Raw genomic sequence first — 22597 nt, 5'->3', positions numbered from 1 at the left:
TAATTGGGGATTTGTGAAATAAACGATTATGCGAATTTAGATAATTCCTGTCCGTGAGGAATAATTATTGGATTCAATTCCGTGTTGGATTCGATAAATTAAATAAATAATTAAATAAAGGTCCAGTCCGTGATAAATAAATGGACTGCACAATTTAAAATAAAATACAACGGGCTGTGAATTAATCTAAACCAACTAAAATAAAATATCTTTAATTCAAGATTTAATTAAAGATTTTACGTAGATTTTCCTGCTCCGTGATGGAATTGTTCCTCCCCGTAACCTATAAATAAAATACCAGATAAATTCAAGTAAATCAGAAAGAGAAAAAAAAGGAAAGAAACCGAAACTCCCACTCCCCAACACACGATGCTGCAACCGTCTCTCTCTCATGAATCTCTCCCCAAATCTCTCCAATCTCTCCACCAAATCTACTACTCCTCTATAATACAGATTTCACTCTTCGTTTCTTTCTTCCCATCCCTGCAGCAAAACAGAACTTCTCTTCAAATTCCTACTCAAGGTATTCTTGCGAACTCTATCACTGTACACGTTTTTACTTCTAAATCAAATCGCCAAACGCATTGAACTTCTTGAACAGGACCGAGAAAGAGAATCAAGCCACACACTCTTTTCCATCCACTGCTAGTCTCCATTACCAATCTGACTAGAGGTAATTTCAGAGAAAATCCATCATCCTCTTCCAAAATAAATCCTTTTTGACATATGAACATATTTCTAGCAGAAACCAAGAGAAAGGAAGATAGAAGTCACAATCTCTATTATTTACAGCTTACCCGTCTCAGATTAGTGAAGGTATACACCCCCTCCAACCAATCTCGATTTGAAACTGCTGCATCTTTACGTCAAACGCTATCATCGATAAATCTGTGAATTTACCTCTTAAACGATTAATCAAAGAGAACTGGAAAAAAATATAAAAGGAGCGAACTTTAATGAACTGGAATCGAATCTGAGAAACTTAACTTGCGGGGAGAATCGAGTGAGTGTTGGGGGCGTCGGGTCTGATTCGGGGTGAATCGGAGCAACGGATGGCGGAAATTACCGACGCACGCGTCGCTGACAGCAGCGGCGTCGCTCTCCCGACGGCTCCAGCGGAGTTGGATGTGCGATGACTGAACGCCGGGAGCGACGACCGCAGTGGCTGGCGGCTGGACGGCGAGACAGCAGCGGCGGACTCCGGCGACGAGCGGCAGCGGCGCGAAACAGCAGCGACGGCGTCGGGTGCAGCGGCTGGAGATGGCTCAGAGCGAACGGCGTGCCGAGAGCAGCGGCCGACGGCGGAGGCGGTCAAGGCGGCGATCTGCTGCGATTTCCGTCGAGAAAGAAGAAGGGGGTAGAGAGAGAGAGAGGGTGTTACGTGAGTGAAGGAAGGAGTTTGGATTCTTGGGCTTTTGTTTTCTTTAAGTTTGGGCCTCATTAATTAGAAGTGGGTAGAATGTGTAATTGTTGGGCTTAAAATTGTAATTGAAGATAAAGTGGAGGAAATAATTAAATCTTGGACTTTTAATTAAATGGTTTGGGCCTTCTTTAGTGGGGTATTGATTAATTAAATTAAAGATATAAGGTGGGAACGAATCAAGTTTTGGGCCGATAAATTACTTATGGGGAATTATTTAACTAATTTCCGGATAATGTGGAAGTTTAATAATTTTTATCCTATGTTCGAAATAAATAGTTTTACGAGCTTAAATAAATATTGGGATTAATATCTGCATTTTGAAGAAAATTACGAGGAGCAATCGGAGCGATTATTGACGTAAGCGGCCGACCGGCGTTGCACGCGACGCCTTGGGCGGCCGCCGAATAAACGAAAATTCGAGAAAACGAGATAAAAGATTTAAACTAGGGTGCATGCATTTTATTTACTTAATTTGAAAGTGTGTTGATTTATGTGTTATTTTAATTCTAAAGGTGATATCTCGCAAGGGAATCGTGATCGCAAAGGAAAGAAAATAGTTTTGGAATAAGCACTCGAGGTGGGCTTCTTTTCTACCCTACCCTATGTGTGGGTTTTTATTTTACTAAACTCTTTTACGTATGACCGTGGAGAGATAAGGGTGGTTTAAAATGATTTTATCATGCCGTGATTTGTGTTTTACGTGCCTATCTGGTATGGCTATGTGCCGTTGTTATATAAATCGAATTCGGGTCCACGTGGGGCCGCAAACCCTACCTGGACTAGTGTACACCTATGGTAGATCGTGTGCTAGCTACGGGCTGGCCGGTCTAGTGGCTTGGTTTGTGGCCACATTCCAAGTCATGTATTGGCAGATATGGCGAACGTCTATGGGAAAATGACTGATCAGTCGAATTTTACTATGGGAAATGATTTTAGTGCCTCGGGCCTTTCTAAAGCTAAACCCCGACGGTTACTTAAGTATGGCATGATAAATTTACAAATTTTATTGAAAATGTTTTCGGCATGAGCCCATTGAGTATTCTTATAGTACTCAGCCCTGCATGTGTTTTCTCTATGTGCAGGTTGAGCGGCGACGAGGATGTGGTGGTGTTGAGCAAGTGAATTTAATATATAATTGATGTCTTTGAACCTTGAGTGTCGTTGTGTCTTCACACATGACGTCATTCTTTCTCTTGGTCGTTTCCGCTGTGATATTGATTGCACTTATTCTTTATTGGGCTTGCAAACTTAAATTTGTTGGATATTGAATACTTGAGATTTCGTTGGATAATATTAAACTCTTGCTTATTTATTTGGATATTAATTGTTGGTCCATCTTGTGTTGAAACACTAATTCTTTTCGTCCTTCTATTTAATTCTTTTAATCACGATCGCCCGTATTTATTAACCCTAAAGGGCGGTCGTGACAGTTTGGTATCAGAGCCTCAGTTTCTTTCCGCTCTGGACCCAAGAGTCTTTTTGAGTCAAAAATTTATCTTTGTATTAATTGACTAAGGTATGAACATTGAAGGCTCAACACCACGACTCGTCACGCCCAACCGCGAAGAAAGAGGTAAAAGTATTTTGGTGACTATGGGAGTGGATTATTGAATATTGAGGGTTTCAATGGAAAATTATGATTTTGGAGATTGAAGTCGATACGGTGATTTTGAAAATTTTACATACAAAAAAAAGGGTGGAATGAGATATATGATTGCTCTTATTTGATTGTGAAGCATAATATGGTGAATATTGGCAAGCATGAGAAATTGTATCGTTGTTATGAAAAAGTATGCGAAGGTTGTCGAACTTTTATGATTGTTTGGGGCAATTATTATTTTATCAATATATGGTGGGATTTACGTGGTCTTGGGAGTTGTGAAACGTCGGGTATGATACATGTTGATTTTGAAAGACACAAAGACGTAGAATATGAGATACAATGCCTATGACGATGAATTACTTGCGTGTAACCAAATGTACCTATAGAATACGTACTAGATAACTTTGTGATGAAAATAAACGTAGAAGTACGAAATACGAGACGAGTAGCCTATGCGAAATAGAAGTCGATGGACTACAATACGATGATATACAAAAGTGCGAACCATTTACCTTGAAGAGCATAAGTTTGTTCTTGGAGTGTTACTACCATCATACCCCTATCTTATACACATCCATATGAATCTCCTTACTACTCTCAGCATCATTTTGAGCCATATATCTTTCATATTCTTTTCTATCTTTGACTTGATGTTGAGGTTTCCTTCTATGTAGATGGCCGGATCGTACTTTGCCAAATGCGAAATCGTTATGCCAGGAATAGGAACCTTCCCGTTGAGAGGTACCGAGAACACGAATGGGATGGAAAAAGCGATCTCATGGGTTACGTCGCTGAATTTTGGGACTTATGGATGGACGCCTATGCGTTCGGGGGAGCCACCCACCATGCTGGTATTACAAAGCTCATTCATACCCTACCGCCCTCTTGGAGCCAGTGGGTCGCTCAGGCAGCGGAATCATTTACGTGGTATAACCTGCCCGAATACACACCACGAGGGGATTTACCTGGCCTTCTGGAGGTACTGTTTCCGGCCTTAATAAGGGCAGCTGACGGACCACCACGTTCTCCACCACCACAAATTCATTCGCCGGAGCAAGCACACGCAAGGAAGTTTCGGTCTGATAGTGAGCCGCATGTCTCGCGCGTGCCAAAAAGGACAAGGCTCGGGATGCGTACCTCAGCCCCTTCAAGAATAGAAAGGGAGGTCGAGGAGCTAATCGCGACGATCCCTTCACCAGTACGCGTTGAAGAAGAGGAGGAACGCCTCGAGGAAGAGGAAAATCCGGATATGGAGATTAGTGGTGGAACTGAAGAGGAGAAGGAGGAGGGAAAGATTTAGGAACAATAGTCATGTGATAGATTGTTTTGTTTCACTCATGTTTTGATATCATATTGTTTTGCTAGACTATTATTCATCTTATTTCCATGTTTTTGGGCTCTTCATTCTTTAGTTATGATTGATACTAAGACCTCCTGGAGGCAACATTTTATTATGGAAATTTCTACTTTTGCTACCTTGTTGGGCCATTATCTTTTGATAACCTATTGTGCAATTGTTCTTGATATCCTACTATGTAATCATCCTTGTTATTCTGTTGTGCAGACACCTTTTGCTATCTCGTTCACGGAACATCATTCGCTAATCCAAGATACAATTGTTTCCCTTATTTCTATTGTGCAAACGTCTTTTATTATCCCATTGTGCGAAAATCTTTTGCTAATTCATGATGCAATTGTTCTCCTTAATCTATCGCACAAATGTCTTTCGCAATCCTGTTGTGCGAACATCTTTGCTAGCCATGATGCAAATTGTTTCTCGTTATCCTATTGTGAAAATGTCTATTGCTATCCTGTTGTGCGAATATTTTGCCACGTCATGATCCAATGGTCCTATTCTATCCATGACACAACTATCTTTGGTCTTGTGGTACAATTGTCCCTTGATCCCTACTTGCGAAATATTACATGATCTTTCCAACTATTCAACATGACTATTGATAGATTTGAGTAGAGTGTGACAATAACCCGTTTGTTTGGTAATGAATCAGAATGCCGCCAAGACGCAATATAAGGAATGCGAACCGGCCGCCTACACCTCAGGCGACGGAAGTCGAGAGTGTGGCACAACCAACCCCACAACCTCCACCACCACCACCTCCACCTCAAGTGGACCGAGAAATTGTGAAGTTGTTCTTGAAACAGAAACCACCTGTCTTCGATGGAATGGGAGAGCCGGAAAAGGCTGAGAGCTGGATACGCGCATTGGAGCGCATTTTTACAATTCTGATGTGCAACGATGCCGAGCGAATGGCTTGTGTGACCTATCAGTTGACTGGGTCAGCTGACTTCTGGTGGGATACCAAGATGAAGACCACGCCACGAGATCAAGTGAATGGAATGACCTGGGAGAACTTCAAGGAAGCGATCTACAACAAGTACGTGCCAAAGAGCTACCGAAAGGCGAAGGCGACTGAGTTTTACAACTTAACCCAAGGACGCATGACAGTGACTGAGTATGATCGAACACTCTGCGATATGACCCAGTATGCGCCGGATCAGGTTGACACAGACGAGAAACTGGCCGATAAGTTCCGTGAGGGGTTGAGACATGAGATAAGAATGGCATTAGCTAGCCGTGGGAGACTTACATATGCGGAAGCATTGTCCCTGGCACTAGACGTTGAGGCAGCTATGCCCAAGGAGAGAGTGACGGAGAATGCTACGCTGGCTTTACCTCCCTCACACCACTCCCGGGAGAAGAGAAAGTGGGATGGGAACAGGACCCACTATGAAAACAAGAGGTACCAGCCGGCTCAAAGCCGACCGCAGTATGGAGGTAGACAGAATTTCACTAGCCAGAGGAGCGACTTTCGACCTAGACCCCCACAATGTAATGTGTGCTCCAAGTACCATCACGGAGAGTGCAGAATGCTGAATACCACCAAGTGCTTCAACTGTGGTGGAAATGGCCACTTCTCTAGAGAGTGTCCGAGCAAGAACGTGGGCATGGGTTCAAGGCAGAACAACCAGGGGTTTCGTCCGCAGTCCAGGGCACCACTGGCGGAACCAAGGATGAATCGAGATCAACCTGCACGACCACAACAACCTCACCGTCCAAGACTTCCCTCCCAGGCCAGAGCGTATGCGCTGAGTTATAAACAACCCAAGAATGAGCAAGGGAGTCACGAGAACGGGAATTTGGCAGGTATGGGCAAACTCCTCGATACACCTATTGTTGTGTTGTTTGATACGGGTGCATCGCATTCTTTCATATCAGAACTATGTGTGGACACATTAAGTTTGCCAGTTACTACTTCTGAACATAAGATGATGGTGACCTCACCAGTAGGAGGGGTAGTGGAGATTTCACGGTTTTGCTCGAACGTAGAAATTGTTATGGGAGAACTTAGGCTAGTCGCGCACGACTTACAAGTCATGGCCATGAAGGATGTCGACGTAATCTTAGGAATGGACTGGTTGACTACGAATTTTGCTACGATTCGATGTAAGGAGAGGCAAATATCGTTACAAGCCCCTGGAAAGGATCCAATCGTGTGTCACGGAATCACGATGAACCGAAAAACGTCTATCATCTCCGCACTTCAAGCCACAAGGATGTTGAGAAAAGGGCGTTCTGCCTATCTGGTCTACCTACAAGGAGATGAGAAGGAGGAAAGGAAAGTGGAGGATGTCGCGGTGGTACGAGAATTTCCCGATGTCTTTCCTGAAGCGTTACCTGGTCCACCGCCAGATCGACAATTGGAGTTCACTATCGACCTAGAGCCAGGGTCGGCACCAGTATCCAAGGCCCCATATCGAATGGCGCCAAAGGAGTTGGAAGAACTCAAGATACAACTGCAAGAGCTCATGGAATTGGGTTTCATTAGACCTAGTGTTTCACCGTGGGGCGCGCCTGTGCTGTTTGTCAAGAAGAAGGATGGATCGATGAGAATGTGTATCGATTACAGGGAATTGAACAAGATGACTCTTAAGAACAAGTATCCACTGCCGAGAATAGATGACCTATTTGATCAACTTCGGGGAGCTGGTGTGTTCTCGAAGATGGATTTAAGGTCCGGATACCATCAGTTGAGAGTTCGACGAGAAGATATACCAAAGACTGCATTTCGCACGAGATATGGCCACTATGAGTTTGTGGTGATGCCGTTTGGATTGACGAATGCACCTGCAGTGTTCATGGATTTGATGAACCGAGTATTTCACCCATACTTGGATAAATTCGTTTTGGTATTCATAGATGATGTACTCGTCTATTCGAGGAATGAGAAAGAACACGAGGAGCACTTGCGAATCGCTTTGGAGACGTTGAGGAGTGAGAAGTTGTATGCCAAATTCAGCAAGTGCGAGTTTTGGCTCAAGGAAGTGAACTTCCTTGGTCACATTGTGTCAGCAGAGGGAATCCGAGTGGACCCCGCCAAGGTTGAGGCGGTACAGCAATGGAAAGCACCCTCGACACCAAACGAGATTCGGAGTTTCCTAGGCCTAGCAGGATACTACCGAAGGTTCATAGAGGGATTCTCGAAGATAGCGAGACCCATGACCCAACAACTCAAGAAGGGGGTCAAAGTCAACTGGACCCCAGAGTGTGAAGCAAGTTTCCAGCTGTTGAAGGAAAAGCTAACTAGTGCACCGATTCTAGCGGTGCCAGAGCCTGGAGTGAACTACGTGGTATACACTGACGCATCGAAGGTGGGACTTGGATGCGTATTGATGCAAAACAACAAGGTGATTGCCTACGCGTCACGACAATTGAGGCCACACGAGTTGAACTATCCAACCCACGACTTGGAGCTAGCAGCGGTAGTGCACGCTTTAAAGATTTGGAGACATCATCTCTACGGAGTCCGATGTGAGATCTTCACGGATCACAAAAGCTTGAAGTACTTCTTCGAGCAGAAGGATTTGAACATGCGGCAACGAAGATGGCTCGAGTTGGTGAAAGACTACGATTGTGGCATCAATTATCACCCAGGCAAAGCCAATGTAGTAGCAGATGCATTGAGCCGGAAGGACCATTCCCAGCTGGCCACTTTTCTCACCAAAGAGGAAAGTCTGATTCGCGAATTTGGCAAGATGCGTCTGGAGGTAGTGAGGGCACCTGAAACAGTGGATGCACGAATTGCCACCCTAACTGTTGAACCGGATCTAAGGTCGAGGATTATTGAAGCACAACGGATGGATGCGAAATTGGAGGAAATTCGTATTGAGGTGCGAACTGGCGAGTCTGGGAACTTTAGTGAAGAAGGTGACAATGCCCTTACTTTCGAAGGAAGATTATGCATGCCGGATAATGAGGAGCTCAAAAACGAGGTGATGAGTGAAGCTCATGAGACACCTTACACCGCTCACCCGGGAAGTACGAAAATGTATCAAGATCTGAAGAAGTCCTTTTGGTGGAATGGTATGAAGAGGGACATAGCGTCATTCGTCGAGAGATGTTTAGTCTGTCAGCAAGTGAAGATTCTACATCAACGATCGTATGGGAAGTTACAACCACTAGAGATCCCCGAGTGGAAATGGGAGCACATCGCCATGGATTTCGTGACAGGTTTGCCAAGGACTTTAAGGGGGAACACCGCCATTTGGGTAGTTATAGATCGACTTACCAAGAGTGCGCATTTCATACCAATTCTCATAAGCTATGGGTCCAATAAACTGGCTCAAATTTACATAAGGGAGATAGTTCGATTGCATGGAGTCCCAGTGACTATCACGTCCGACCGTGACCCGAAATTCACCTCAAGATTTTGGATAAGTCTACAGAAGGAGCTTGGAACCAAATTGAACTTCAGCACAGCATTTCACCCTCAAACCGATGGACAGTCCGAAAGAACGATCCAAACTCTCGAAGATATGTTGAGAGCCGTGGTACTCGACCGAGGAGGAAGTTGGGAGGCAGCACTACCATTGATCGAGTTCGCCTACAACAATAGCTTCCAGGCAACGATAAACATGGCGCCGTATGAGGCATTATACGGAAGAAAGTGTAGATCACCGCTCTACTGGGACGAGGTTGGCGAAAGAAGAATACTTGGACCTGACGCAGTTGAAGAGATGGTGGGAATCGTGCGGCAAATTCGGGAAAGGATAAAAGAAGCTCAAGATAGACAAAAATCATACGCGGACGTCCGACGCACAGATTTACAATTCCAAGCTGGCGACAAGGTTTTCCTGAAGGTATCCCCATCAAAAGGGATAACACGATTCGGCGTCAAGGGCAAACTGAAGCCGCGATTTATTGGGCCTTATGAAATTCTTGAAGGAGTAGGCCCCGTTGCATACCGTTTGGCGCTACCACCAAACCTTGGAAATGTTCACAACGTTTTCCATGTGTCGCAGTTACGAAAATACGTGTTCGACCCGAAGCACGTGATCCGTTTTGAGGAAGTCGCGTTGAATCCGGACTTAAGTTACGAAGAGAGACCCCAATCTATTTTGGACCGAAAGATCCAAATTGTGAGAAATAAAAATGTCGCTTGTGTGAAAGTACTATGGGAAAATCATGGGCCTGAAGAAGCCACGTGGGAGAATGAGGATAAAATGAGAGAATTGTACCCCGAACTCTTTACTTGAGAGTAACAAATTTCGGGACGAAATTTTTGCTAAGGTTGATAGGATGTAACGCCTGTAATGCCCTAAAACTCACCTTAGACGGAAAAGTGAATTTCCGGTGCTGTAAATCGCCGAAATTAGGGTTTCCGACGAATAATTCAAAACAAATAACAAAATAAATTCTGATAATTCCATAAATCATGGAATACTGAAATATAAGTTTTAAATAAGTGTTAGAAAGGATATGTGAGCAAAGAATTGAGTTTTAATGAGTTTTAGTACGTTTTTTTAGAAAAGTCGCCGATTAGAGTTTTTCGGCGAAATTGCCGAGAAATATTAGGAATTTCCATTGAAAAATAATGTATATGGAATCTAGAGATCAAAATAAGTGTAATGTGAGTAAGATTGAGCAAGAAATTAGAATTAAATCGGTGCTCGTATAGGAAACGTGATAGAAGGGCAACATGGTCTTTCTAAATGAATTAAACTAATTAAATGTCCTATACTAAAAGTGACGTTTTTTTTAAGTGTATTAGGCATGAGATGACTTCATTTTTTTAAGTGGGAAAATATAAAGAGAATTCTAGACAAATTATATAACAAGTGGCTTAATAAAAAGGTGCCAAATGGCAAAACCATTTCCATATAATAAAATAATTGATGAAGACTACATTAAATATAAAAATTATCTTCTTCTTCCTCATATTTTTCTAAGTAAAAAAACGTCCACCATGGGGAAGGAGAAACCGTGAGGTCCCAAGTGAGAACATCTCTAATTTTCCGTCGAAACGTCGATCCGATAGCGTAAAACCTAATAAATCGAGTAAGCCCTATCTATCTATACTATTTTTACATGTTGAAATTTAGTATTTATGAAGTTATAAAATCTGAAATTTTTGGTTAAAATGGGGATAATTTAGTATGTGAATTTATGTTTGATAATTTGCCGGATACGTTACGTTTAGATGTCGATAAACATGCTTTGATAAACTATTTGGAATCTCTTGAACTCTAGCATAATGATTTCTTGAGGAGTGAGAAATACTCATTAGATGTTATGGTTTTGGTGATTAAATGTTTAAGCTAGACAAGATATATGGTTAGTGAGATGATTAAACAAGAATGGAAATAGAATTTGATATAAAAGTATGAAGAGGATTAAGCCATCTGTTTTTCAGTCCCATGTTCCTAATTCTTGAGCATTATTAGAAAGGTGAAAACTCTGGTTTGACAATTTTAAAAATAACTCTATTGAGTCTTGAGGTCCCCTGATTTGTATGGAGATTTTAGGAGTTCATTTACAGTATGTATAAATTGTTAAGACAATACCGCCAGAAACTGTCAAAATTGTGGTAAATTGCCATATTTTAGTATGTATTATCCGAAATATTCAGGACATTTAATGTCGATGAAAACTTGATTTAATAGTTTCTGTATTAACTATAAGGTATCTAGTTGTTCTCTGAATTTTGTGATGAATTAAAGAGTACAAATACCATTTATAAAAATTGTTTAGAAAATGCTGCCAGAAATTGTCAGATTTTGGTAGTCTGTGGGGAAATGGTGATATCTCTCAAACCATTAAGAATTTTTGAGTGAATCTTGTTTCATTGTACACTAGACTTCATGGGGTATTTAAAAATGTTATATTAAACCTCTAAATCCTTCCGAATGAATATAGAAGTTTTATGACGAATCAGACAAGTGCAGTTGTTATATTAGAAAGTTAAAGAATAAGGGGATATTAAGTTAATATATCAAATGAATTTATTTAGATGATTTAATGATGAAAACATGATCATGAGTAAATATGAGTTAATAATTGATATGCTATTTATACTATGCATAAAGGCGAAGGAGCCTATAGTGCGTTTTGGACACAAAAGGAATAGACCTAGAAGATAGCGAAAGGTAGGAAGGTGAATTAGGCTTATATTCATAAGCCTGCGAGGTAGCGTATCCTCTCTATGGTTTTTGATTCCCTCGGTTGAGATGATGTGTGATATAATGTGATTATATGTGAGATGTTAATTAAATAATGTGTTTATATATGCTTATGATTTGATATGTGAAATATGTCTGAATAGATTATGAAAAGATATCTGAATGTATATGAAAAAGAAGTTATCTGATAGGTAGACCTTGAATAAAATGAACACAAAAGAATAATATGTAAGGTTATAAAAGTATATACTAAATGATGAATTCGATACGAATGATTATCTAAAGGGATATTTGGAAATGTAATAAATGTGAAAAAGAGATTTGAAAGAAAAATATGAAATAAAACGTCCCGTTTGCTTGGTCATGTGTGTTGGGTACAATTGGCATGCCATAGGACAGCAGCGCTGCATTCTCTGTGATCACTCGTCTTCTGGATAACGGAAGCGATGATCGTCTGTTATCTGATGGGCCCCTATCTGATCTGTCTGATCTGCACCCTAATGGGTGGTCTGATTATCTGTCTGCACCCTAATGGGTGGTCTGATTATCTGCCTGCACCCTCATGGGTGGTCTGATTATCTGATATGCACCCTATGGGTGGTCTGTGCGGAGTCCTCTCGAGGGCAAAATCCGCGTCTGTATCTGATTCTGTTTCTGATCTGGTCCGTGTACCCTGCCTGAAACCAAGCAGATATCGGGGCTATATGATAAGATAAAATAATATCTGATGACTTCTGAATAAAAGGATCAGTAATCTGTAATCTGTGATATATGATAAGATAAAATAATATCTGATGACTTCTGAATAAAAGGATCTATAATATGTAATCTGTGCTATATGATATTATAAAATAATATCCGATGACTTATGAATAAGAATATGTAATCTGTGATATATAAAATAATATCTAATGACTTCTGAATAAGGATCTGTGATCTGTGATATATAAAATAATATCTGATAACTTGTGAATAAGGATCTGTGATCGGTGATATATATAATAATATCTGATGACTTGGGAACAATGATCTGTGATATGTGATATGTGATTTGTGAAATATGATATATGATATATGATATGATTGTTGATTGGTCTTCACGCGGAGGAAATGATATATTATGTTGAACGGTCCCCGCTCGGGGTAATTAACACGGAAAAATTGTATATGAAAATAAATGGTAAAAGGAGAAAAATGTGATACGAAATAATATATGATAATCTGTGAAATCTCTGAAGAGACATAAGTTAGAATAATTAATATATGATGATCTGTGAAATCTCTGAAGAGACATAAGTAAGAATATATGAAAAAAATTGTATGACGAAAATACAGATAAGTTTGATATAAGGAGATTGTAAGTAATTTTGGAAATCCGTGAAATTCAAATGAAAACAAGCAAAAGATTAGATAAGTTTGATATAAGGAGATTGTAAGTAATTTTGGAAATCCGTGAAATTCAAATGAAAACAAGCAAAAGATTAAAAAGGAAATAATGTAGTTATTATAGTTACTTTTGTCTTAACTGAGAGGGTTGGATTCTGTAGTTTGGATATTGCTACTGGGCTTTCGAGCTCACTCCCCCTCTTTTCCCCCCTGCAGGTTAGAGTCGATACTATGTCAGTGGTGTTACGCAGCTTTGCATCTTTGGTGAGTCACTGGTGGTCAACTTGGTTTAGTAGTTGTGGCATGTTGTGTAATAGTTTAATCTTTAACCTTCTGCTGGATAAATGTTAAGTTTTTAAATGTAATAGATTTTAATTGTGTTTATAAGCTAAAAAGAAAAAGGAAAATTTTAGCACGGTTTTTCGATACTGAAACGTGACATCACTTATTCAGTGGGTTTACCTACCGGGTAAGGGGTGTTACAAGTTTTGGTATCAGAGCCTAGGTTTAGGTGGTTCTGTATAAAAGTGAGTTAATAAAGTGTGTAGAAACATGCCACATAGGAATAAATGTCTGTTAGTACCGGTGACTCGATGCCGCTGCCTAGGTCTGAAGTGGAATGAAGTTAACAAAGTACGGGACATAGTTTCCCGTGTGACCGAGAAAGATGTTATATGGGACTGGCCACCCCATATAGCTCGAATCTCGGTAGCGTCAGTGTGTGTAAAAGACTTAAAAAGTGCAGGGAGGGTGTGTCTGAAAAAAAAAAATTATAAAAAGTGTGTCCTAATGAAAGAATGAGATTAGCCTCAATTATATTATTTGATAATATGTCGAAATAAGTATGTTAGTAACGATTATATGGAAATAGTTGAAAGGATAAGACAAATGTGAATACATAATGATACGAATCGATAATATCAATAAGATATGGAATGAAAGTTCTATTATGTGGAAACATTGAATGATATGAAAGCATACGATGATAAACATTGAAATGAAAATGTATGAAACTATAGGGCACTATACGAATAAGAAATAAATGATATGATTTGAATTTGTGTGCCCTTGAATGGGTTATATGTGTGCTCGATATCGAGCTATGTGATGTGAATGGAAGTATGAATTCTGTATGGATTATATGTGTGCTCGGAATTGTGCAATAGGAAATATGATGTGATGTGATGTGATAGAGATATAATCTAAGTAAGTGTACATGATATAAAAAAATGTGATCTGATTAGAAATGTGAACTCCGTAAGAATTATGTGTGCGCTCGAAGACGAGCTAAGTGAATATGGAAATTTAAATTAGGATTTAGATATGAAATGGAAAATGAAAATGGGTGCTCTAAGTGAGCTATAATATATATGAAATGATATGTCTAAAAATGTGAGTTTTAAATGAAATAAATATATGAGTTTGAAATTGAACTATATGAGGAAAAAGGGGTATTATGCTTGAAAGTATGGAATCCAGTGAATCATATGTGTGTTTGGCAGAATGTGAAATGTATTGATGACCAATACATGGAATTTGAAAATGAAGGTGGTATTTGACATTTATGTGAATCGTTGTTGATTATTTGGGAGATATTGGAATTTTGCAGTGGATGATTAATTTGTCTGGATGATTTGTGTTTGAATTTGAATCATGTTGGTTTTTGAGCATGCTCCATTTTAAGGGAAATGCTGCCCAATTTTTGTTAGAAACTAATGGAACTTATGCGAAAATCTGTCGGATAATAAAATTTAAATACGTATGCGATATAGTTTTGATAAGTATGCTTATGTGTATTAATGAATCTGTCACATGATGGAACCAATAATCTTAATATGAACTTATGTGGCATTATATGTGAAAGTTGGATTATGTGATTATAAGTGCAATTTTGTGACTTGATGTGGAAAAATGAGGATACGCTACGAATAGGAAATGACGTAATGACATGAAATGGCATAAGAGAAACCATGACGCTTCTAGGAGTAAGCAAATCCGATGGAATTTCGAGGACGAAATTCTTTTTAGGGGGGTTGAATTGTAATGCCCTAAAACTCACCTTAGACGGAAAAGTGAATTTCCGGTGCTGTAAATCGCCGAAATTAGGGTTTCCGACGAATAATTCAAAACAAATAACAAAATAAATTCTGATAATTCCATAAATCATGGAATACTGAAATATAAGTTTTAAATAAGTGTTAGAAAGGATATGTGAGCAAAGAATTGAGTTTTAATGAGTTTTAGTACGTTTTTTTAGAAAAGTCGCCGATTAGAGTTTTTCGGCGAAATTGCCGAGAAATATTAGGAATTTCCATTGAAAAATAATGTATATGGAATCTAGAGATCAAAATAAGTGTAATGTGAGTAAGATTGAGCAAGAAATTAGAATTAAATCGGTGCTCGTATAGGAAACGTGATAGAAGGGCAACATGGTCTTTCTAAATGAATTAAACTAATTAAATGTCCTATACTAAAAGTGACGTTTTTTTTAAGTGTATTAGGCATGAGATGACTTCATTTTTTTAAGTGGGAAAATATAAAGAGAATTCTAGACAAATTATATAACAAGTGGCTTAATAAAAAGGTGCCAAATGGCAAAACCATTTCCATATAATAAAATAATTGATGAAGACTACATTAAATATAAAAATTATCTTCTTCTTCCTCATATTTTTCTAAGTAAAAAAACGTCCACCATGGGGAAGGAGAAACCGTGAGGTCCCAAGTGAGAACATCTCTAATTTTCCGTCGAAACGTCGATCCGATAGCGTAAAACCTAATAAATCGAGTAAGCCCTATCTATCTATACTATTTTTACATGTTGAAATTTAGTATTTATGAAGTTATAAAATCTGAAATTTTTGGTTAAAATGGGGATAATTTAGTATGTGAATTTATGTTTGATAATTTGCCGGATACGTTACGTTTAGATGTCGATAAACATGCTTTGATAAACTATTTGGAATCTCTTGAACTCTAGCATAATGATTTCTTGAGGAGTGAGAAATACTCATTAGATGTTATGGTTTTGGTGATTAAATGTTTAAGCTAGACAAGATATATGGTTAGTGAGATGATTAAACAAGAATGGAAATAGAATTTGATATAAAAGTATGAAGAGGATTAAGCCATCTGTTTTTCAGTCCCATGTTCCTAATTCTTGAGCATTATTAGAAAGGTGAAAACTCTGGTTTGACAATTTTAAAAATAACTCTATTGAGTCTTGAGGTCCCCTGATTTGTATGGAGATTTTAGGAGTTCATTTACAGTATGTATAAATTGTTAAGACAATACCGCCAGAAACTGTCAAAATTGTGGTAAATTGCCATATTTTAGTATGTATTATCCGAAATATTCAGGACATTTAATGTCGATGAAAACTTGATTTAATAGTTTCTGTATTAACTATAAGGTATCTAGTTGTTCTCTGAATTTTGTGATGAATTAAAGAGTACAAATACCATTTATAAAAATTGTTTAGAAAATGCTGCCAGAAATTGTCAGATTTTGGTAGTCTGTGGGGAAATGGTGATATCTCTCAAACCATTAAGAATTTTTGAGTGAATCTTGTTTCATTGTACACTAGACTTCATGGGGTATTTAAAAATGTTATATTAAACCTCTAAATCCTTCCGAATGAATATAGAAGTTTTATGACGAATCAGACAAGTGCAGTTGTTATATTAGAAAGTTAAAGAATAAGGGGATATTAAGTTAATATATCAAATGAATTTATTTAGATGATTTAATGATGAAAACATGATCATGAGTAAATATGAGTTAATAATTGATATGCTATTTATACTATGCATAAAGGCGAAGGAGCCTATAGTGCGTTTTGGACACAAAAGGAATAGACCTAGAAGATAGCGAAAGGTAGGAAGGTGAATTAGGCTTATATTCATAAGCCTGCGAGGTAGCGTATCCTCTCTATGGTTTTTGATTCCCTCGGTTGAGATGATGTGTGATATAATGTGATTATATGTGAGATGTTAATTAAATAATGTGTTTATATATGCTTATGATTTGATATGTGAAATATGTCTGAATAGATTATGAAAAGATATCTGAATGTATATGAAAAAGAAGTTATCTGATAGGTAGACCTTGAATAAAATGAACACAAAAGAATAATATGTAAGGTTATAAAAGTATATACTAAATGATGAATTCGATACGAATGATTATCTAAAGGGATATTTGGAAATGTAATAAATGTGAAAAAGAGATTTGAAAGAAAAATATGAAATAAAACGTCCCGTTTGCTTGGTCATGTGTGTTGGGTACAATTGGCATGCCATAGGACAGCAGCGCTGCATTCTCTGTGATCACTCGTCTTCTGGATAACGGAAGCGATGATCGTCTGTTATCTGATGGGCCCCTATCTGATCTGTCTGATCTGCACCCTAATGGGTGGTCTGATTATCTGTCTGCACCCTAATGGGTGGTCTGATTATCTGCCTGCACCCTCATGGGTGGTCTGATTATCTGATATGCACCCTATGGGTGGTCTGTGCGGAGTCCTCTCGAGGGCAAAATCCGCGTCTGTATCTGATTCTGTTTCTGATCTGGTCCGTGTACCCTGCCTGAAACCAAGCAGATATCGGGGCTATATGATAAGATAAAATAATATCTGATGACTTCTGAATAAAAGGATCAGTAATCTGTAATCTGTGATATATGATAAGATAAAATAATATCTGATGACTTCTGAATAAAAGGATCTATAATATGTAATCTGTGCTATATGATATTATAAAATAATATCCGATGACTTATGAATAAGAATATGTAATCTGTGATATATAAAATAATATCTAATGACTTCTGAATAAGGATCTGTGATCTGTGATATATAAAATAATATCTGATAACTTGTGAATAAGGATCTGTGATCGGTGATATATATAATAATATCTGATGACTTGGGAACAATGATCTGTGATATGTGATATGTGATTTGTGAAATATGATATATGATATATGATATGATTGTTGATTGGTCTTCACGCGGAGGAAATGATATATTATGTTGAACGGTCCCCGCTCGGGGTAATTAACACGGAAAAATTGTATATGAAAATAAATGGTAAAAGGAGAAAAATGTGATACGAAATAATATATGATAATCTGTGAAATCTCTGAAGAGACATAAGTTAGAATAATTAATATATGATGATCTGTGAAATCTCTGAAGAGACATAAGTAAGAATATATGAAAAAAATTGTATGACGAAAATACAGATAAGTTTGATATAAGGAGATTGTAAGTAATTTTGGAAATCCGTGAAATTCAAATGAAAACAAGCAAAAGATTAGATAAGTTTGATATAAGGAGATTGTAAGTAATTTTGGAAATCTGTGAAATTCAAATGAAAACAAGCAAAAGATTAAAAAGGAAATAATGTAGTTATTATAGTTACTTTTGTCTTAACTGAGAGGGTTGGATTCTGTAGTTTGGATATTGCTACTGGGCTTTCGAGCTCACTCCCCCTCTTTTCCCCCCTGCAGGTTAGAGTCGATACTATGTCAGTGGTGTTACGCAGCTTTGCATCTTTGGTGAGTCACTGGTGGTCAACTTGGTTTAGTAGTTGTGGCATGTTGTGTAATAGTTTAATCTTTAACCTTCTGCTGGATAAATGTTAAGTTTTTAAATGTAATAGATTTTAATTGTGTTTATAAGCTAAAAAGAAAAAGGAAAATTTTAGCACGGTTTTTCGATACTGAAACGTGACATCACTTATTCAGTGGGTTTACCTACCGGGTAAGGGGTGTTACAACGCCCCGTTTTCTAAACTTAATTTGTGAACCTAAATTACTTGTTTTAATGGTATTAACTCTGCGAAGTCCGTGAATTGATTGTTGGTAATTAATTGTTGTTAATTGGGGATTTGTGAAATAAACGATTATGCGAATTTAGATAATTCCTGTCCGTGAGGAATAATTATTGGATTCAATTCCGTGTTGGATTCGATAAATTAAATAAATAATTAAATAAAGGTCCAGTCCGTGATAAATAAATGGACTGCACAATTTAAAATAAAATACAACGGGCTGTGAATTAATCTAAACCAACTAAAATAAAATATCTTTAATTCAAGATTTAATTAAAGATTTTACGTAGATTTTCCTGCTCCGTGATGGAATTGTTCCTCCCCGTAACCTATAAATAAAATACCAGATAAATTCAAGTAAATCAGAAAGAGAAAAAAAAGGAAAGAAACCGAAACTCCCACTCCCCAACACACGATGCTGCAACCGTCTCTCTCTCATGAATCTCTCCCCAAATCTCTCCAATCTCTCCACCAAATCTACTACTCCTCTATAATACAGATTTCACTCTTCGTTTCTTTCTTCCCATCCCTGCAGCAAAACAGAACTTCTCTTCAAATTCCTACTCAAGGTATTCTTGCGAACTCTATCACTGTACACGTTTTTACTTCTAAATCAAATCGCCAAACGCATTGAACTTCTTGAACAGGACCGAGAAAGAGAATCAAGCCACACACTCTTTTCCATCCACTGCTAGTCTCCATTACCAATCTGACTAGAGGTAATTTCAGAGAAAATCCATCATCCTCTTCCAAAATAAATCCTTTTTGACATATGAACATATTTCTAGCAGAAACCAAGAGAAAGGAAGATAGAAGTCACAATCTCTATTATTTACAGCTTACCCGTCTCAGATTAGTGAAGGTATACACCCCCTCCAACCAATCTCGATTTGAAACTGCTGCATCTTTACGTCAAACGCTATCATCGATAAATCTGTGAATTTACCTCTTAAACGATTAATCAAAGAGAACTGGAAAAAAATATAAAAGGAGCGAACTTTAATGAACTGGAATCGAATTTGAGAAACTTAACTTGCGGGGAGAATCGAGTGAGTGTTGGGGGCGTCGGGTCTGATTCGGGGTGAATCGGAGCAACGGATGGCGGAAATTACCGACGCACGCGTCGCTGACAGCAGCGGCGTCGCTCTCCCGACGGCTCCAGCGGAGTTGGATGTGCGATGACTGAACGCCGGGAGCGACGACCGCAGTGGCTGGCGGCTGGACGGCGAGACAGCAGCGGCGGACTCCGGCGACGAGCGGCAGCGGCGCGAAACAGCAGCGACGGCGTCGGGTGCAGCGGCTGGAGATGGCTCAGAGCGAACGGCGTGCCGAGAGCAGCGGCCGACGGCGGAGGCGGTCAAGGCGGCGATCTGCTGCGATTTCCGTCGAGAAAGAAGAAGGGGGTAGAGAGAGAGAGAGGGTGTTACGTGAGTGAAGGAAGGAGTTTGGATTCTTGGGCTTTTGTTTTCTTTAAGTTTGGGCCTCATTAATTAGAAGTGGGTAGAATGTTTAATTGTTGGGCTTAAAATTGTAATTGAAGATAAAGTGGAGGAAATAATTAAATCTTGGAATTTTAATTAAATGGTTTGGGCCTTCTTTAGTGGGGTATTGATTAATTAAATTAAAGACATAAGGTGGGAACGAATCAAGTTTTGGGCCGATAAATTACTTATGGGGAATTATTTAACTAATTTCCGGATAATGTGGAAGTTTAATAATTTTTATCCTATGTTCGAAATAAATAGTTTTACGAGCTTAAATAAATATTGGGATTAATATCTGCATTTTGAAGAAAATTACGAGGAGCAATCGGAGCGATTATTGACGTAAGCGGCCGACCGGCGTTGCACGCGACGCCTTGGGCGGCCGCCGAATAAACGAAAATTCGAGAAAACGAGATAAAAGATTTAAACTAGGGTGCATGCATTTTATTTACTTAATTTGAAAGTGTGTTGATTTATGTGTTATTTTAATTCTAAAGGTGATATCTCGCAAGGGAATCGTGATCGCAAAGGAAAGAAAATAGTTTTGGAATAAGCACTCGAGGTGGGCTTCTTTTCTACCCTACCCTATGTGTGGGTTTTTATTTTACTAAACTCTTTTACGTATGACCGTGGAGAGATAAGGGTGGTTTAAAATGATTTTATCATGCCGTGATTTGTGTTTTACGTGCCTATCTGGTATGGCTATGTGCCGTTGTTATATAAATCGAATTCGGGTCCACGTGGGGCCGCAAACCCTACCTGGACTAGTGTACACCTATGGTAGATCGTGTGCTAGCTACGGGCTGGCCGGTCTAGTGGCTTGGTTTGTGGCCACATTCCAAGTCATGTATTGGCAGATATGGCGAACGTCTATGGGAAAATGACTGATCAGTCGAATTTTACTATGGGAAATGATTTTAGTGCCTCGGGCCTTTCTAAAGCTAAACCCCGACGGTTACTTAAGTATGGCATGATAAATTTACAAATTTTATTGAAAATGTTTTCGGCATGAGCCAATTGAGTATTCTTATAGTACTCAGCCCTGCATGTGTTTTCTCTATGTGCAGGTTGAGCGGCGACGAGGATGTGGTGGTATTGAGCAAGTGAATTTAATATATAATTGATGTCTTTGAACCTTGAGTGTCGTTGTGTCTTCACACATGACGTCATTCTTTCTCTTGGTCGTTTCCGCTGTGATATTGATTGCACTTATTCTTTATTGGGCTTGCAAACTTAAATTTGTTGGATATTGAATACTTGAGATTTCGTTGGATAATATTAAACTCTTGCTTATTTATTTGGATATTAATTGTTGGTCCATCTTGTGTTGAAACACTAATTCTTTTCGTCCTTCTATTTAATTCTTTTAATCACGATCGCCCGTATTTATTAACACTAAAGGGCGGTCGTGACACTAAATGTCAAGGAAAATATGGACCATGTAATTTTAAGTCAAGATTTGGAGTCCAAGATATATATTTCCACGCAAATTTAGTTAATCTCGATAATCAAAATCTTAATCACGCGCAATCGTCAATAAATGAAATCTTAACTAATGTCAGAAAATTACGTGATAAAATTTATATATTAATACAAGATTAATGTATCTCAATTCTTCTACATAAAATCAAAATTAATGTGTATCTCAAACGAAATAAAATTAAAATTGAGAGAATTTAAAATCGATTGCGATATATGCTTGACGCTAAGTTGGATCTTCGTAATCTGCTTTGGTAAACTATCTAATAAATAAAAGAATAATCCAACCATATGTAATTTTTGTATAAGAGCATCCGCAATGGCGGACTTCGACGCGGAATTCCCACGGATTTGGCGGAATTCCGTGGCGGACATCCGCCATTAGGCCGTCGCAGGTCCGCGCCCTTCCGCGGAATTCCGCACGAAATTCCGTCCTGACGTCCGCTATTGCGTGGACTGTCACGGAATTCCGTACGGGATTCCGATTTTTGCATTTAATTTTTTTTTTATTTTCTATAAAGACTTCTCGTTGAACTTCATTTCATTCGCACCACTTGTTTTAACGAGTATTTATCTCTCTAAATACATTTCTTTTGAATCATCAATGGAGCACCACAATATTTTCTTTAAAAATAAAGTGTGTTCGTTTTCTCCGTATTCGCGTCGAAATTTTAATTCCGTAAATTATTTACTTCCGGAAATTGGTTAATTTGTGAATTTGTGAATTTTTTTAATGTGAAAATTCCGCAAGGGAATTCCGCCACTGTACAGTGGGAAGTCCTTATGACGTGGCAGAGCAGTGAGAAGTTCTTATGACGTGGCAGAGCAGTGGAAAGTTCTTATGACGTGGCAGAACAGTGGGAAGTCCTTATGACGTGGCAGTGGGAATTCCGCGGGGAATTCCGCTGAA

General features: G+C 38.7%; 1 protein-coding gene and 2 long non-coding RNA genes across 15 annotated transcripts; 1 reads left to right on the top strand and 2 right to left on the bottom strand.

The window, feature by feature from the left end:
* Nucleotides 1-110: 110 nt before the first annotated feature.
* On the bottom strand, nt 111-1432 carry LOC121750454. Of its 3 annotated transcripts, XR_006039877.1 has the most exons (3): nt 988-1432; nt 798-888; nt 111-667 (listed from the first exon to the last, which is right to left on the bottom strand). It is a non-coding gene; the product is annotated as an uncharacterized LOC121750454 (long non-coding RNA). The 3 variants fall into 3 exon arrangements; XR_006039875.1 differs by having other exon boundaries at nt 798-1432; XR_006039876.1 differs by having other exon boundaries at nt 111-663; nt 798-1432.
* On the top strand, nt 370-21517 carry LOC121750453. Of its 9 annotated transcripts, none has more exons than XR_006039867.1 (9): nt 383-523; nt 602-673; nt 746-816; nt 1936-2000; nt 13107-15678; nt 18402-19293; nt 19372-19443; nt 19516-19586; nt 20706-20765. XR_006039867.1 is itself a non-coding variant. In XM_042144991.1 (4 exons), the coding sequence occupies exons 1-4, from the start codon at nt 370-372 to the stop codon at nt 2560-2562; spliced, it is 354 nt and encodes a 117-aa protein (XP_042000925.1). In that variant the 3' UTR covers nt 2563-2747. The 9 variants fall into 9 exon arrangements, 1 of the variants encoding a protein (XP_042000925.1); XR_006039868.1 differs by lacking the exon at nt 20706-20765 and adding an exon at nt 16707-16766 and having other exon boundaries at nt 19516-19588; XR_006039869.1 differs by lacking the exon at nt 20706-20765 and adding an exon at nt 16707-16806 and having other exon boundaries at nt 19516-19588.
* LOC121750455 lies at nt 18881-19891 on the bottom strand. Of its 3 annotated transcripts, XR_006039880.1 has the most exons (3): nt 19758-19891; nt 19568-19658; nt 18881-19437 (listed from the first exon to the last, which is right to left on the bottom strand). It is a non-coding gene; the product is annotated as an uncharacterized LOC121750455 (long non-coding RNA). The 3 variants fall into 3 exon arrangements; XR_006039878.1 differs by lacking the exon at nt 19758-19891 and having other exon boundaries at nt 19568-19708; XR_006039879.1 differs by lacking the exon at nt 19758-19891 and having other exon boundaries at nt 18881-19433; nt 19568-19707.
* Nucleotides 21518-22597: the final 1080 nt, after the last annotated feature.

The sequence above is a fragment of the Salvia splendens genome, chromosome 10 (assembly GCF_004379255.2).
Source record: "Salvia splendens isolate huo1 chromosome 10, SspV2, whole genome shotgun sequence".
NCBI classification, from domain to species: domain Eukaryota; kingdom Viridiplantae; phylum Streptophyta; class Magnoliopsida; order Lamiales; family Lamiaceae; genus Salvia; species Salvia splendens.
The sequence above is the reverse complement of the archived record's forward strand: the minus strand, read 5'-3'. Positions and strand labels throughout refer to the sequence as shown.